Below are 13,729 nucleotides of genomic sequence, written 5' to 3'. Positions count from 1 at the left end.
CTACTCTGCTTTTGAGTCCCTCTAGTGAATTTTTCATTTCCAGTATTGTATTCTTCATTTCTGATTGGTTCTTTTTTATATCTTCCATTTCTTTGTTGACATTCTCACTGAGTTCATCTATTCTTCTCCCCAGATCAGTGAGCATCCTTGACACTCTTTGTTTGAACTCTCTGTCGGGTAGGTTGCTCATTTCTGTTTCACTTAGTTCCTTTTCTGGGGTTTTGTCCTGTTCCCTTACTTGGAATGTATTCCTTTGCCTCCTCATTTTGCCTCTTTCCCTGTGCTTGTGTCTAGGCATTAGGTAGGTCAGCTATGTCTCCTGCTCTTGGATAGGTGACCTTATACAAGTGATGCCTTAGGAGTCCTGCAGTGTGCTTCCCTCAGTTCTCAATGTTCCAGGGGTGACCCCTATGTGGGCTACGTGTGTCCTTCTGTTGTGGCCTGTTTGCTCTCCCTGTAGGAGCCCGGGGAGGCTGAGTTATGCTCCTGGCCAGCTGTTGTAATGCTCAGCTGCTTGTAGCTGTTGTGGGCCCTTCAGTCTCTTTATCAGGTGTGGGGAGCCCCAGCACAGTTGGCTGCAAGTTCTAATACCACATTTGTGTTGCAGTATTTCTTTTAAGTGAGTAGGGCCCCAGCGTGACAGCTTGTTAGGCTCAGGGCCTTACAATTGCTATAAGCGTCCAGCCTTTAGGTCGCTTGTCAGCTCTCTGAGGATTACAGCTGGGTGGGGCTGCCTCAGGCCCGGGGACACCCAATTGTTTCGGGCTTTGGAAGGTGGGGCAAACCCCCCTATGTGGGTCTTTGAGAAGCACAAGTCTTCTGCAGCTGACCAGCCCTGCCGCCCACAGGTCCACGCACACAGTCAACACAGTCCTGCCCCATGTGCGCGCCCCGACCTCCTGAAGTGGACCCAATCTCTCCACAGCTGGAGCCCCACACACTCTACCACCGCCCCACACTCCATCCGCTCCTTGTGCATGCCCTGCCCCACTGAAGTGGATACACATTTTTAAAAATCAGACATCTGACTTGCAAATATTTTCCTACCTAGTAGCTTGTCTTTTCATCTCCTATCATTTCTTTTAAAGGACAACAGTTCCTAATTATGTTTAAAACTTTATTGATATAGAGCTGACACACAACACACCACATATATTTAGAGTACCATTTGGTAAGTTTTGACATATGTATATACTCATGAAACCACCACTGTAATCAGGATAGTAAACATATCCATCTTCCCCCCAAATTTTCTCATAGTACTTTATAATCCCTCCCTCTGGATTTACTGCCCCCCCAACTTTATAATAAGTTTTGAAATCAAGTGGTGCTGGCCTTCCAACTTTGTCCTTTTTCAAAGTTGTTTTAGCTGTTCTAGGTCTTTTGCATTTCCATATGAGTGTTAGAATTAGCTTGTCCTCCAGGGATTTTTATTAGGATTGAGTTGAATATATAGATCAATTTTTAGATAATTGACATCTTAATAATATTGACTCTTTGGCCCCATGAACATGGTATATCTCTCCACTTATTTAGGTTGTCTTTAAATTCTCTTGGCAAATTTTTTGGTTTTTAATATTGCTGAGCTTCAGGATGTGCTATCCTAAAATATGGCACCTTGGTATAACGAAAGTGGTCCTCATCAAGTTGTTGCCATTCCTGGGATGAAGAAGTAAAGGATGGAGCCTTCCATTCTGTCCTCACTAACACCAAGCTCCAATGTTCTAGTCCAAGATGTACAACAGGACAACAAGTTGTTTAGGGGACTAGGGGATGAAAAGGTGCCACATAGAGCACTCATCCAAGAGATGAGAAGATTCAATTCAAGAGAACTGGAAGAATTGGTGAGATGGTGTATTAGTTTGCTAGGACTGCCATAACAAAGTACCACAGACTGAGTGGCTTAAACAACAGAAATTTATTTTCTCACAGTTCTGGAGACCAGAAATCCAAGATCAAGGCTTTGGCAGGTTTGGTTTCTTCTGAGGCCTCTTTCCTTGGCTTGCAGATGGCTGCCTTCTTGCTATGTCCTCACATGGTCTTTCTTCTATGCGCACGTGCCCCTGATGTCTCTCTGTGTTCGAATTTCCTCTTCTTATAAGGCTACCAGTCAGATTGCATCAGGGCCCACCCCAAGGGCCTAATTTTAACTTAATCACTTCTATAAAGGACCTAACTTCAAATACAGTCACGTTCTGAGATACAGTCACATTTCTGAGAAGTTAGGGCTTCAACATATAAATGTTGAGAGAACACAATTCAGCCCATAACAGAGGGTATAAAGAGAAGGTTGATAAGAGCCCCCAAGGACCCAAGCAATGGTGTGAGGCATTCATATATTTCAGTCTCTAACCGCTGTTTGGCCACTTTTCTGAGGTGAGGATACAATGGGTAAAGTTAACCTGTACCCTGCTCTGATGACAACTGTTTATCTGGTGCCTACCAATGGTGTTGGGGATTTCACAGACAGCGGTTATGTAAAGAAACATTGAGGAAAGAATTGATGGTTTTACATCTCCAACTATCTCAGCTGACTACAGGAATTGCAGGAGTACATGGAGGCTGTAAAAACTGCCAGTCCTGGCTGTCACACTGCTGAGCTTAGGTAAAACATTGAGGTTTGCCATCGAGTGGGTCCACCATGCCCAAAAGACCAAGAGAAGAAGGAAGAATTCTAGAAAAGCAGAGCTACATTTCCTGTGAGAAAAATAATAGACTTTCCTCGTAGTCCTGTGTGACCTGATCAATTATAACCTTCTAAAGAAAGTCAGCAGAAACAAGGGAACTATGCACCCAACTATGCCATCCTTTCTGATCTTGTTTTCTCATCCTTTTTTACCTCCAAGTCTCATCCATACTTACTTCCTTGACACTATATCCATAATAATTCCCCTACCTTCCTTCTTCTAACCTCCTCTGCCTTTTTCACTGCCTGCTCTGTCCCAACCTCAAGGCTCCCCCTTACTCAGTATGTGGCTGAGGACAGATCCAACTGGTGGATCTAGGACTTAGAAAAATATCGTAGGTCTCTCCACCAATACAGAGCTGCCTCTGTGGAAAGAGTGGGCAGGGGAAGGAAGATTTAGGGTCTGGAAGTTTTGGCGGTTTTTTTGCATATGGATGTTTAACTGCCATTTGTTGAAAATATTATCCTTTCTTCCTAGAATTCCTTTGCACCTTTGTCAAAAATCATTTGACCATATTTGTGTGGCTCTGTTTCTGGGCTCTCTATGCTGTTTCACTGATCTATGTGTCTATTATTCTACCAAATCACTCAGAAATATGTACACAGATGTTTAAAGCAGCTGTCTTCATAATTACTCAAAATGGAAACAACTCAAATGTCCTTCAATGAATGAGTAGATAAATAAGCTGTGGGCATCCATGCAATGGAGTACTACTCAACAATAAAAAGGAATGAGCTATTGATCCACGCAACAACTTGGGTAAATTTCAAAGGCACTATGCTGAGTAAAAGAAGCCAGTCTTGGAAGTTTCAACCAAATACGAGCTAGACTCTGATACACTTAAACAAAAAGAAGTTTATTCGAAGTTTGTTAGGATTGCAGCCTGAGAACACAGATTCAAGTGCTATTTGAATTGTGTTTCAGCCGTTGAAGGGAGAGGGAAGGTTTTATAGTCGTGGCTAACAAAGGCAACTAAAAAAAATTGAAAGGAAATTCTTTTAACAAATTCCAGATACAACATAGCCACTGGTGTGAGGGTTTGTTGAAATAAGCCATTAAAATTTAGGAATGCAGAAGACAATACTGCCAGGAATGAGGTCTCTGTCCCGATAATCTTATCTTCCTTGAGAAGACTTGCAGATGCATTCCATGAGTTCAAGAATTCATCCTGAAGGAGGAATTTGTTGACTATAAAGAGACAGCACAAGGGGACTTGGGAGTGATGGAACTGTTCTGTATCTTGGTTGTGATAATGATTATACAACTCTATACATGAGTTAAAATTCCTAGAACTGTGCATCAAAAATATCAACTGTATTGTATCATAATTTCTTTAAATTAAAAAAAAAGAAAATTTGGAGGCAAGGCATACAAGCACACACTCTGGGAATAAACAGATCTGGTTTTCTTCATTTCATTCTTGGTTTCATGCCTCAGTTTCTCTATCTTTAAGATGAAAGTTTTGGAGCCAGATCACAAAAGGGCCTCCCCTCACTACCCTGATATTCCTTCCTTTCACAGATCTACAAACATTATCACATATATATCTAGTCACATGCACACACACTTATGGTCCCATGCAAACAGATTTTGTCCCTATGTTACAACAGCCCAAGCTCCCCTTATCCCAGAGCCCTCCCTCCCCTTAATTGTTCAGTGGTGTTTGTGGGAGGGGCAGGAAGAGCTTGAGGGAGGTAGGGAAGAGAGGCTGCCAAACGTACTGGCCTGAAGCAGGGCCCAGCTCTCAACCTCTATTAGGCATGTTTCCAGTGAAGTTCAGGAAATTCCTGATCCTGAAGTCAGGTACCTGAGGGGTACTGTAGATATTAAACCAACTTGCTGTTTTCCTGTTTAACTTGAGGAGTGACGCAGGGATCTTGAGGATTTCTTAGCTTGTTTTCCAGAGGATGTGCGAGTTTGTTTTGCAGAAGAAAGAGAATGCCTTCAGGGAGATTGTGATCACCCTGGTGGCTGGCCCTCAGCTGCTGTTGATGTTCAGAAGTCAGATTGCCTAGGGGCTTATCAGGAGTAACCCCTTTGTTTCTCTGAAGCTCCTCTTGCCAAGCCCCTTAGTTCCATAAACCCCCCTGCTTTCTGTTCTTGGAGAAGTAGATTTGAGTGAACCCAGGCTCCCGCCTCCTTGTTTTGGCCAATTTGAATAAACCTTTCTCCATCTCCAAGCACCAATGTCTCAGTGTTTGGCTTGCTGTGCATTGGGCACACAAATTTGAGATTAAGAGGTTTGGTATCAATGTCACTCCTGCATTATCTTGTTGCTCTCCTGATCTAGCCTCCACATTAGTCTCTCCCCTTGAAACTGGCAAACAGTTAGCCATTGATGATTAAGTAGCTAGGAACTAAAGTTTTTTTTTTTCCTTTTTGCGATTACTGGTTATAGCTTTTAGCTATTTACCTACCCATTGTTAATTGTGCTCTTTAGGCAATATGCTGACTCCCACTAGATTCCTATAGATAATGTCTCCCTGGAGCCTGGATCACCATGGTAATGGGTGTTCGAGCTGTTTTTCAGGAATTAGAACCCCTTGTCCACTTCAGACCAGTTGAGACCACCAACCTATCAACTGGGCCCTTGCAGATGTCCAATAAGTGACCTTTTGATGTCAAGAGGCTAAAAACTCCACGCTGGGGTCGTGCTAATGCCGCCATTTTGTGAACATGCATCCTATGAAGAGGCATGAAATCTGACTGTGCTTGCACTGATTATCAATTACCTCACCCTTCCTCGCCTCCAATCATCTATCTCCACATTTCAGACCACCTTGTTTCCTACCCCATAAATGTCCCTGAGTCCCCATTATCAGGGAGGCTGATTTGAGATTTGTTCTCTCTTTTTCCTCACTTGGATGCCTTGTGATTAAACTCTCTCTCTGCTGCAATCTTGTGATCTCAGTGTTTGGCTTTCTGGGTGGCATGCAAAAACAAACCAGGTTCGGTAACACCCTCTGTGGGCTCTGAGTCAAGCTAAAAATCCAGGAAGCCTGACAAGCTCTGGCAGAGGCTAACTGCCAGCTTTGACTCTCAGAGGCTGTCTAAAGTTGCCTGAGAGGAAAATCTGCCCTAGAAGGGTGTCTGAAGTCTGCTAGGATGATCCAGATCTCTAAATATGGCTTTTCTTTTGTGACAAGAGCTGAACTAAACCAGATTTCAATGATGTAACTATTCTAGAGATGCCTACTCACATGTAGCCAGAAACTGCATGCCACTGCCCAGCTCTGCTGGAAAGAGAGTAGATGCTCATCTGGAAAGTCATAAGTATAAGAGGAATTTGAGATTACCAAATCCATCCCCCTGGTTTTACAGATTAGAAAACTACGATCTAAAGAGGGCTACAGACTTGCCTCAGGAGCACAGGGAGCTGATGGTAGGGCTAGGACAAACCAGGTACCCTGGCCCAATTATTCACCCAGCTGCATACTCAGGGAAGTTGGAAAGGAAAGAAACTGACCCTAAGTGTAGGTCCTGCCCAGACTGGTAGCAGAAGAAACTAGAGAATGACATATAGGTGTGATGAGCTTTAAATACAGTCACCACATTCTAGTAAAAAAAAGCACCGAGTGGCTCTGTCCATTCAGATGAACAACTCTTTCATTGTTAACTAAGAAGATAATAAGGGAGTGGGAAGGGAGGTAAGCATGGAGGGAGGAAGCTGAGAAGACACCTTCCCGCCTACACGTACTGCAAGCCACAAAAAAACCCAAAGTAACGTGAATCTATTGAGTGATTTGCAGAGGTACTATGCAATTTGTCCCCCAGAAAGTGGAGACCGTTTTGAGATTCTTCCAGGTGTGCCACTATCTCATCTTCAGGAGGTGTACTTTCATTCTGCGCCTTCTATGTAGGACCTCCAACATGAATCAATCATGAATCGTGCATGTGGAGGGCTGTCCCACCCTCATGATTGATTTCCAAAAGCAATATTGAAGTGTTTTCCACCATGAGTGAATAGACTCAGAGCCCCCTTAGTGTTCCCCCTTGCTCTGTGAGGTCTGAATCAGTCTAAGAAGGTAAGAGTGGGGATGGGGAACAGCCTTTCACTTCACAGTTAGAGAGACAGCTCAAAGTGCAAATCCTGATGAGGCAGCACTTGGAAAGAAAGAACATGATGCGATTATCATTTACTCCGTTAGATGAAGGACTCATTTTAGGTGTAGATGACTGATCTGTTTTGATGTGGGGTGGTGCTAGGCTGGGGAACTATTGGCTTCCAGAATTGAAGGGAGCGTTTACCAGAGGAAGAGGCGGGAGAGGATCAGCAGGCCAGAAGAGGCAGAAGACACTATGATTTTGTCAGTACACAAGCTTCAGGGGTAAGGAGGAGCAGGGACGCTGAGATAGGTTTACTTACCCACTGAGAATGCAGAATTCCTGGAGTGTGTTTGGTTTAAAGAATCTTCTGAAAATTATCCTTCTTAGAAGAATCACTGGATATGGTCGTTTCTGCTTTCAAGCAGATACCCATCTTAACATGTTAGCACCTCAATTTTAAGATTAATCTGCCTAGGTTAATCTCCTGGGAGGGGCTAGTATTCCTTTATTAGTGGGGTAGCAATAGTCTCCCTACAGATAGAGACATCTGATTTGTCTCCAGACGACTGAGGTGTTTCTCTCCGTGATTGTGCCTGACCCTCTCCAGGACAGGAGTTGGTCTTATCTGTCTTGGTGTCCTCCTGTTCAGAGCACTTTCCCTCCCCACTGGCTCCCTGGCTGGGCACGTCTGCACCTGGACCATCCATCATCACCTATCACTTCATTCCCCAGAAGGAGGCCCCCAGCGATCTTGTAGCCTGGAATGTGCAGGGAGCCAGAAGCCTGGGCTGGTGAATGTGCAGATAGAGATGCAGCAAAACTGCAAGTGAGTGTTCTTAAAAGCTCCACTGAAGTGTGCTCTTAGCACTAGCAGGAGGGAAAATGAGGAGCTTTGTGTTTGGGAACAAGGGTGAGACGAACTTAAAAATTCTGGATGAAGGAAACATCTAGAAACTTAAAGTTTCCTTTTTTTTCCTCCTCCATCCTCACTGCTAGGAAGGAGTGAGATCCCCATTACCATAGAAATGCAGAAATAGCTGGCTGTCTCTCACCTGCAGGCCTTCTCACACAGAAGCCCGCAGGGCTGAGGATTCACTTTACAAAAGAAAAACACAGTCACTTCCAACATTTATCAGTGTAGTATATGAAGACAATGACAGAACTGGTCAGACCGGTTGGAAGTAGGGCCCTTCTCTAGTTCTATGACCTTGTCTAGAGCCAGGTGCAACTGCAAACAGGGGGTCAAATGAAATGATGAAGTGATGACGGAAGCCAAGTCTAGTCTTTTCAGTGGCTATAAAGAAGGGTTGCCAAGAACTGAGCAGACTCACAGCCCAAGGACTTTGGGAACCTGTGAGAGAGCTGCCAGCAAGCTCAGGGAGAGAGAGTCTTGACTCCACAGCACTTCATGAAGGAGAGAGACTGGGGAATTTTCTTCTTGACTAGACACTAGTAGCAGAAAGAACAATGACTGGGAAGCCAGGAGGCCTGGGGTCTAGGCCCAGCTGTGCCACCAACTAGCAGCAGCCATGAGCAAGTCACTTAACCCTTCTGAGATTCAGGTTGCTCCTCTGTAAAAGGTGGGGGTTACGTTAGGTCAGGGATGGCAAATGGGTGGCACATACACCCTTACCTCTCTCACGCCTTCAGTAGAGGCTATGATTCAACCACATCACCTTTTAGAAGTTTTTCTACAGCATTCTAGACAGGTACTTCCAATTAGAGTTGGTACACAAGCTGAAATTTACTTACTCTCCCTCAATCTGATAATTTCTAAATGCCTTCCAGCTCCTAAATTGAAGCTGGAAGTTTCCAACTTTCAAAGTAAGAGATGACCATTTTTCTGATTTAGTAATAACTCACTCAAAACAAGGAAAATGGAAATTTAGGATCCTACTTTCCTACACTCCTCCTCCCCATCCTGAGGCTGAGTAGGATCTTCCTGAGGTCACACTGACCTTCCTTCTGTGCCAGAGACTTTTGTATTTAGCTTCGCCCTCTGTCAGTTCACCCAGCATGACAGTGTCCCAGACTGTAGCTCCCTTTTATCTAAAATAGCCCACACTTAAAAACTTTACATTTGGCATCAAGGAACCCACAAGGAAAGGAATTATCTCAGGTCACTAAAAACCAAGAGCCAGAAGAGAAGGCATTTAATGATTCCCTTTGCTGCTCACCAAAGCTAACCAGATTTACAGTCCTCAGCCCTGGCAGGCAAGCAATCATGCAAACAGTACCTGGATGGGGACGGCTTCAGGAATCCAGGTGGTTGCAACTGTGTTTTATTGAAAGAAGCAATGAAGTGGTTAACATGGGACATACCTCACAACCCACCCTTCACCCTCCAAACCACTTGTAGGGGGAAGCCTCAGGCCAGGGAAGTGTGCGTGTGCGTGTGTGTGTGTGTGTGTGTGTGTTTGTGTGTGTGTGTTGGATCTTGAGTTATTCCTTGCCTCCGCAGGGCAAGGAAGGAAGAGGGGAGAGACAGGTGCCACCATGATGAGGTGGTGGGGCATCTCTCTGCTCCCGGCCTCAGGTGGAGACTTCCACAGAAGCGTCCAAGTGGACTGGCACGTACGGGTTCCCCTCACAGGCCACGATGATGTATCTCTCCATCTGGCTGGTCCGGTACGCACAGCTGGGGTACTTGGAGCCGCTCGTGAGTTGGCACTCTGTGATGCGCATGCTGGAGCTGCTCTGGTAGCAGTTGGACTGCCCGTTCTTGCAGATGACATTTTCCTGGAAGCAGATGGCCTGGACATCGGCCAGGGGCTCGTGCACAAAGGTGTTCAACAACTTGCACCATCCCTGTATCATATTCCGGCGCATCATCATTTGGTTGCAGTAGTTGGAGCTGCTGCTGGAGGTGCCGTCAGAGTCCACGTGCTGCCGCTCAAACTTCATGGCCGCTGATTCACTGCCCAGGGAAGGCTGGACCACCCCCAGCACCAGCAGCACCAGGACTAGCAATGGGAACAGGACAAGGGACTTCTCCTGAGCCATAGTGGCCTCACTCCGCCCAAGGAGCCTAGTCAGGAAAGCCAGAGAGGAGGAAAAGCATTGCCTTAGAAAGAGAAGCCCCACTTCCACCTGTGGTCTTCCACCTCACAGTCTCCCTCCCACCTTACAGTCAGCCAGAAAGACATCACTCTTCCTGCGAGCTTTTCCAAGTAAGGAGACATTCACATATCCTCTTCTCTAAGAACATTTGACTCCCACTCGCTACAGAGAGGCCGTCCTCCCCTCTGGGTGGTGACCCCGGAAGTAATCTAAAACCCTGAAAGTCCTCCCTTTGAACACTGAAGGAATTTTTATCTCAAATACATTTGAAAAGTAAAATACATTTGTACTCAATGCTCAAATGTGTGCTCAAAAGTGGCTCATTAGAAGATCCTTTTGAATAAACTATTAAATAAACCAAATTTTGAAGAGGCCAAATTATATCCCTGAGATACCACCAAGTGTCATCCAGGATCATGGTTGACAGAGCCCTGTTGTCCTACAACACAAGGGAAATTCAGCCCAATGCCTGACACTGGCATCATAAAGGATGCTATTGTATTCCAAAGAGAGATGCTCGTCTCCCGCAACCTGGGGGCTGCTTCTTCCCAGCCCCATGGATTCTCTGCAGCTCAAATGCTCCATCCTGACCCAGCTCTGCCCACAGCTGATGTTTGCCTGGCCCAAGCTTTCTCAGTGCTAGCCTCACCCGCCTGGCTCCCTCGTCTACAACCCTCAAGCAGAAGTAGCTCCTGAGACCACCTCTTAGGTGGCTTACCTGGGTCTCCAGCTTGGTCTCTCAGAGAGCCGGAAGGCCAGTTTCTGCAACCAGTCAATCCCTGAGGTGTGGACATTATACAGATTACAAGGGGGGTTGGCCTCCAAGAAGGGAAGGGTGGGAGGAGCATCTGGGTCTGAGTCCAGAGGAAAACAAGGTCATTGTGAGGAAGAGGTGAGGAGTTGCCCAGGCCACCCTCTTTTCAGGGCTGCTGGGGAGAGTGAGTCTTTCCTATAGGAGTCTTTCTTACCATACGAATCTTATCTGTCTGCTGGTTCACAAGCAGCAGCAGAGAAAGCCACTACAGCACTGATGCTGAACCCCCAACCAAGTCCTTGTTATCTCTTTGAGGGCCATTTTCACCAAATAGCCCTTGGAGGTTAGAAAGGGCACTTAACATGCGATCATATGAGACAGAGGGAAAGGGAGATCCACTCTCTCCCCAGGAGTCCTGGAGACCCTTTGGCGGTGTTAAGGCAAAATACCCAATAACCATTCTATAGATAAGAGAGAGAGGTGAGTCTTACTTGAGCCAGATTGAGAATTATAACCCGGGAAGGACTTTTCCAGAAAGGAAGAAAGCATTCTGGAGAAGCATGGTTTTCAGTGCAGTCTTATATCTTTTTAGAACAAAGAACATACATTAAACATGCCCAGGATACATATTCATCCAAGTTTCAAAGAGGTATTCAGTTGCAAATCAGCAGGCCAACATGATCTCAAAGTCGGGGAAAGGGAATAACCCAGGCGTTATCGATAGGGTGTTACTAATATGGCATAGAGGGGAAGTATGTATTCTTATCTTGAGAGAGCACATTGTTTACTTTAATGGTTAAAGCGGATGTACAATGTATGTTTGATAGGCCATAAGTTAGGCTTCTTTAGTTCAAGCCGAATCACTTTTGAATCCGAATAGTTAACCCGTATGCCCCTATATGTGAAAATCTCTTGTCAGCTGGGATTCCACATCTCTCTCCAGCACCTGTCCTGGGGGGAGGGGGGAGAGGTGTCCAGCCGCCCCCAGCTAGAACGCTTCCCAGATCTGGAGAAGGAGGGGGAGAGTGCCTGAACAGGGAGGAAAAGAAGGAAGCCTCCACATGACCTCACCCAGTTCTGGCCACTTCGACATTCTGACATTCCTGGGTGTTGAAGGTGAGTGTGTGGTAGATCTTATCTACAGTGACCACTTATCCGGTAGGTGAGAGTTGAGTAGAGGAACTAAAAATGAACCAAAACCCAAATACCTTTTGGAGAAAAGATAGAGAACATCGTATTTCTTATCAGCAGCATCCCTCCTAGAAAGAGATCTGTTTGTACTGGGTGACAATTTTGATACCTCTGGAGTGAGAATTATCAAAATATCCCCCCATGCTCTGGATTTAGACTGTCTCAGTTCAAATTCTGGTTTAATACCTTAAGAGCTGGGCAAGTTACAGAACTTTATTTCCCTGTTCCTCAGTTTCCTCATCTCTAAAATGAGGGTAATAATATATACCTCTTAGATTTGTTTTTAGGAAGAAATAAGATAAGATGTGCAGAGGGCGTGGAGTAATGCTTTGAAAGCATCCATAAATGCTAGGTCTTATGATGCGTCATGCCAGGTGGTGTTGAGATCCTCCCAAGGAATCTGTTTAAATAACACTGAGTGATCTCTGAATCGCTTTCTACAGGGGATGGAGTCAAAGAACTGCCAGGCTTTTGTTTTGCTAAAATCCTGAGCTGAAAATAGCTGGCAGTTTTGGAGCCCTGGGGAGGGAAAGAAAGGAGAAGAGGAGAGAAGAGAGAGCACTTGGAGGGAAGAACAGAATTCTTTAATAGGAAATTTTTAAATTGTTTTGCCATATGATATCCAAGAAATTTTTAGTAAAGTAACATTTGTCAATGAGTATGAATTTGGAAGAAGTGGGGCTAAGGAAATGTGGTGTGGCCAAGATTTTAGTTTCACATTCTCACAGTTCACCCACCACCCCACCCTCCATACTGGCTTTGTTTGTCTCTTAGTCCTTAGATGGTACTCATATCATCTGGAGTGGTGTTGAGTGGAAAACTTTTCCTCTATCCATTTATGTTCTTGGTCAGGAGGCCTGCAAATTAACCGACAAAAGACAGATTAACAGGAGAATTGACAAAGTTTATTCATATGCATATGGAGGCACACAAAAGAAGTAGTTCCCTGAACAGCTAGGGATAAGAGCTTATACACTAACTTAACAGGAGAAAGAAGGGAGGTGGGTATGAATAGGGGCTCTATAGAAAATAAATGGGTTTTTTAAGGAAAGATTAATGAGGATTTAGCGGAACAAATGGGAGGTAAGATAGTTTGTGATGCTGTTTGTTTATGCAAGGGTGAGTGGTCTATATTCTTCCTGGCTGTAAAAGTCCCCAGGAGAGGGAATTTATAGCAGACTCACTCTCAGAAGACATTGCCTTTAGTCAGATAAGGGGAGCTTTTGAAAGGCTTCTTTCTGCATCTACTGAGTCTCAAATATCTTCAGTTTAAAATAATCTTCAATCAACTCTGGGAATCCGAGTAGGTCCCTACCATGGTCAATTTAGGATTTGTTCATTCAGTCATTCAGCAGTGGGAGTACAGAGATAAATAAGTCACAGGGCCTGCCCTAAAGATACATGATGAGATGGATTGTAATATTGGTCAGGTGAGTCCCACCGAGGTGTTGGGCATGGCTACACAAAAGTAGTCATTCTTCTGGTACCTTGCCAGTGTCAGAAGAATTTCTTCAGGGAGTCGGTCCAACAAGAAGATTTCAGAATCACAATTCCTATATGAATAGGCCTTCTGTAACCCAAATAAAGTTCTTCAGTAGCCTCCTTCCCTGGGCATCCCTGACTATAAGAAGCCATTTTGCCTATTTGTGTATGGCAATCTAGACAAGCCCTCGGGGTTTTAATTCACTTCATGGGAACCATCAAAAACCCATCCTTACTATAGCCTTACCCCTGACCCAGTTGCAAAGGCATATCCCCCTGTCTTAGGGCAATAGTTGCCACTGCAATGTTGTTGATGCTTCTGCTGAACTGGTTCTAGGCTCCCTGCTCCTAGTTCCTCATGCAGTAAGACACTACTACTGACTGAGAATACACAACACTTTTCAGCCGGCCAAGTAACCCCTTAGAAGATTCTATCACTCTCTCCCTCTCACATACTGTTCACCTCGGAAACACCTGAATCCTGCCACTCTCCTGCTCCTACCAGAAG

At 45.0% G+C, this 13,729-nt stretch overlaps 1 protein-coding gene across 1 annotated transcript; it reads right to left on the bottom strand.

Annotated features, from left to right (window-relative positions):
• Nucleotides 1–4,312: 4,312 nt before the first annotated feature.
• On the bottom strand, nt 4,313–11,029 carry RNASE1 (ribonuclease A family member 1, pancreatic). Its single transcript, XM_004421303.3, has 2 exons — nt 10,513–11,029; nt 4,313–9,762 (listed from the first exon to the last, which is right to left on the bottom strand). The coding sequence occupies exon 2, from the start codon at nt 9,735–9,737 to the stop codon at nt 9,267–9,269; it is 471 nt and encodes a 156-aa protein (XP_004421360.1). The 5' UTR covers nt 9,738–9,762; nt 10,513–11,029; the 3' UTR covers nt 4,313–9,266.
• Between the last annotated feature and the right edge of the window lie 2,700 nt (nt 11,030–13,729).

This window comes from Ceratotherium simum, chromosome 3 (assembly GCF_057802395.1).
Source record: "Ceratotherium simum simum isolate JZ-2026a chromosome 3, ASM5780239v1, whole genome shotgun sequence".
NCBI lineage: Eukaryota > Metazoa > Chordata > Mammalia > Perissodactyla > Rhinocerotidae > Ceratotherium > Ceratotherium simum.
This window is presented reverse-complemented; position numbering and strand designations above follow the sequence as displayed.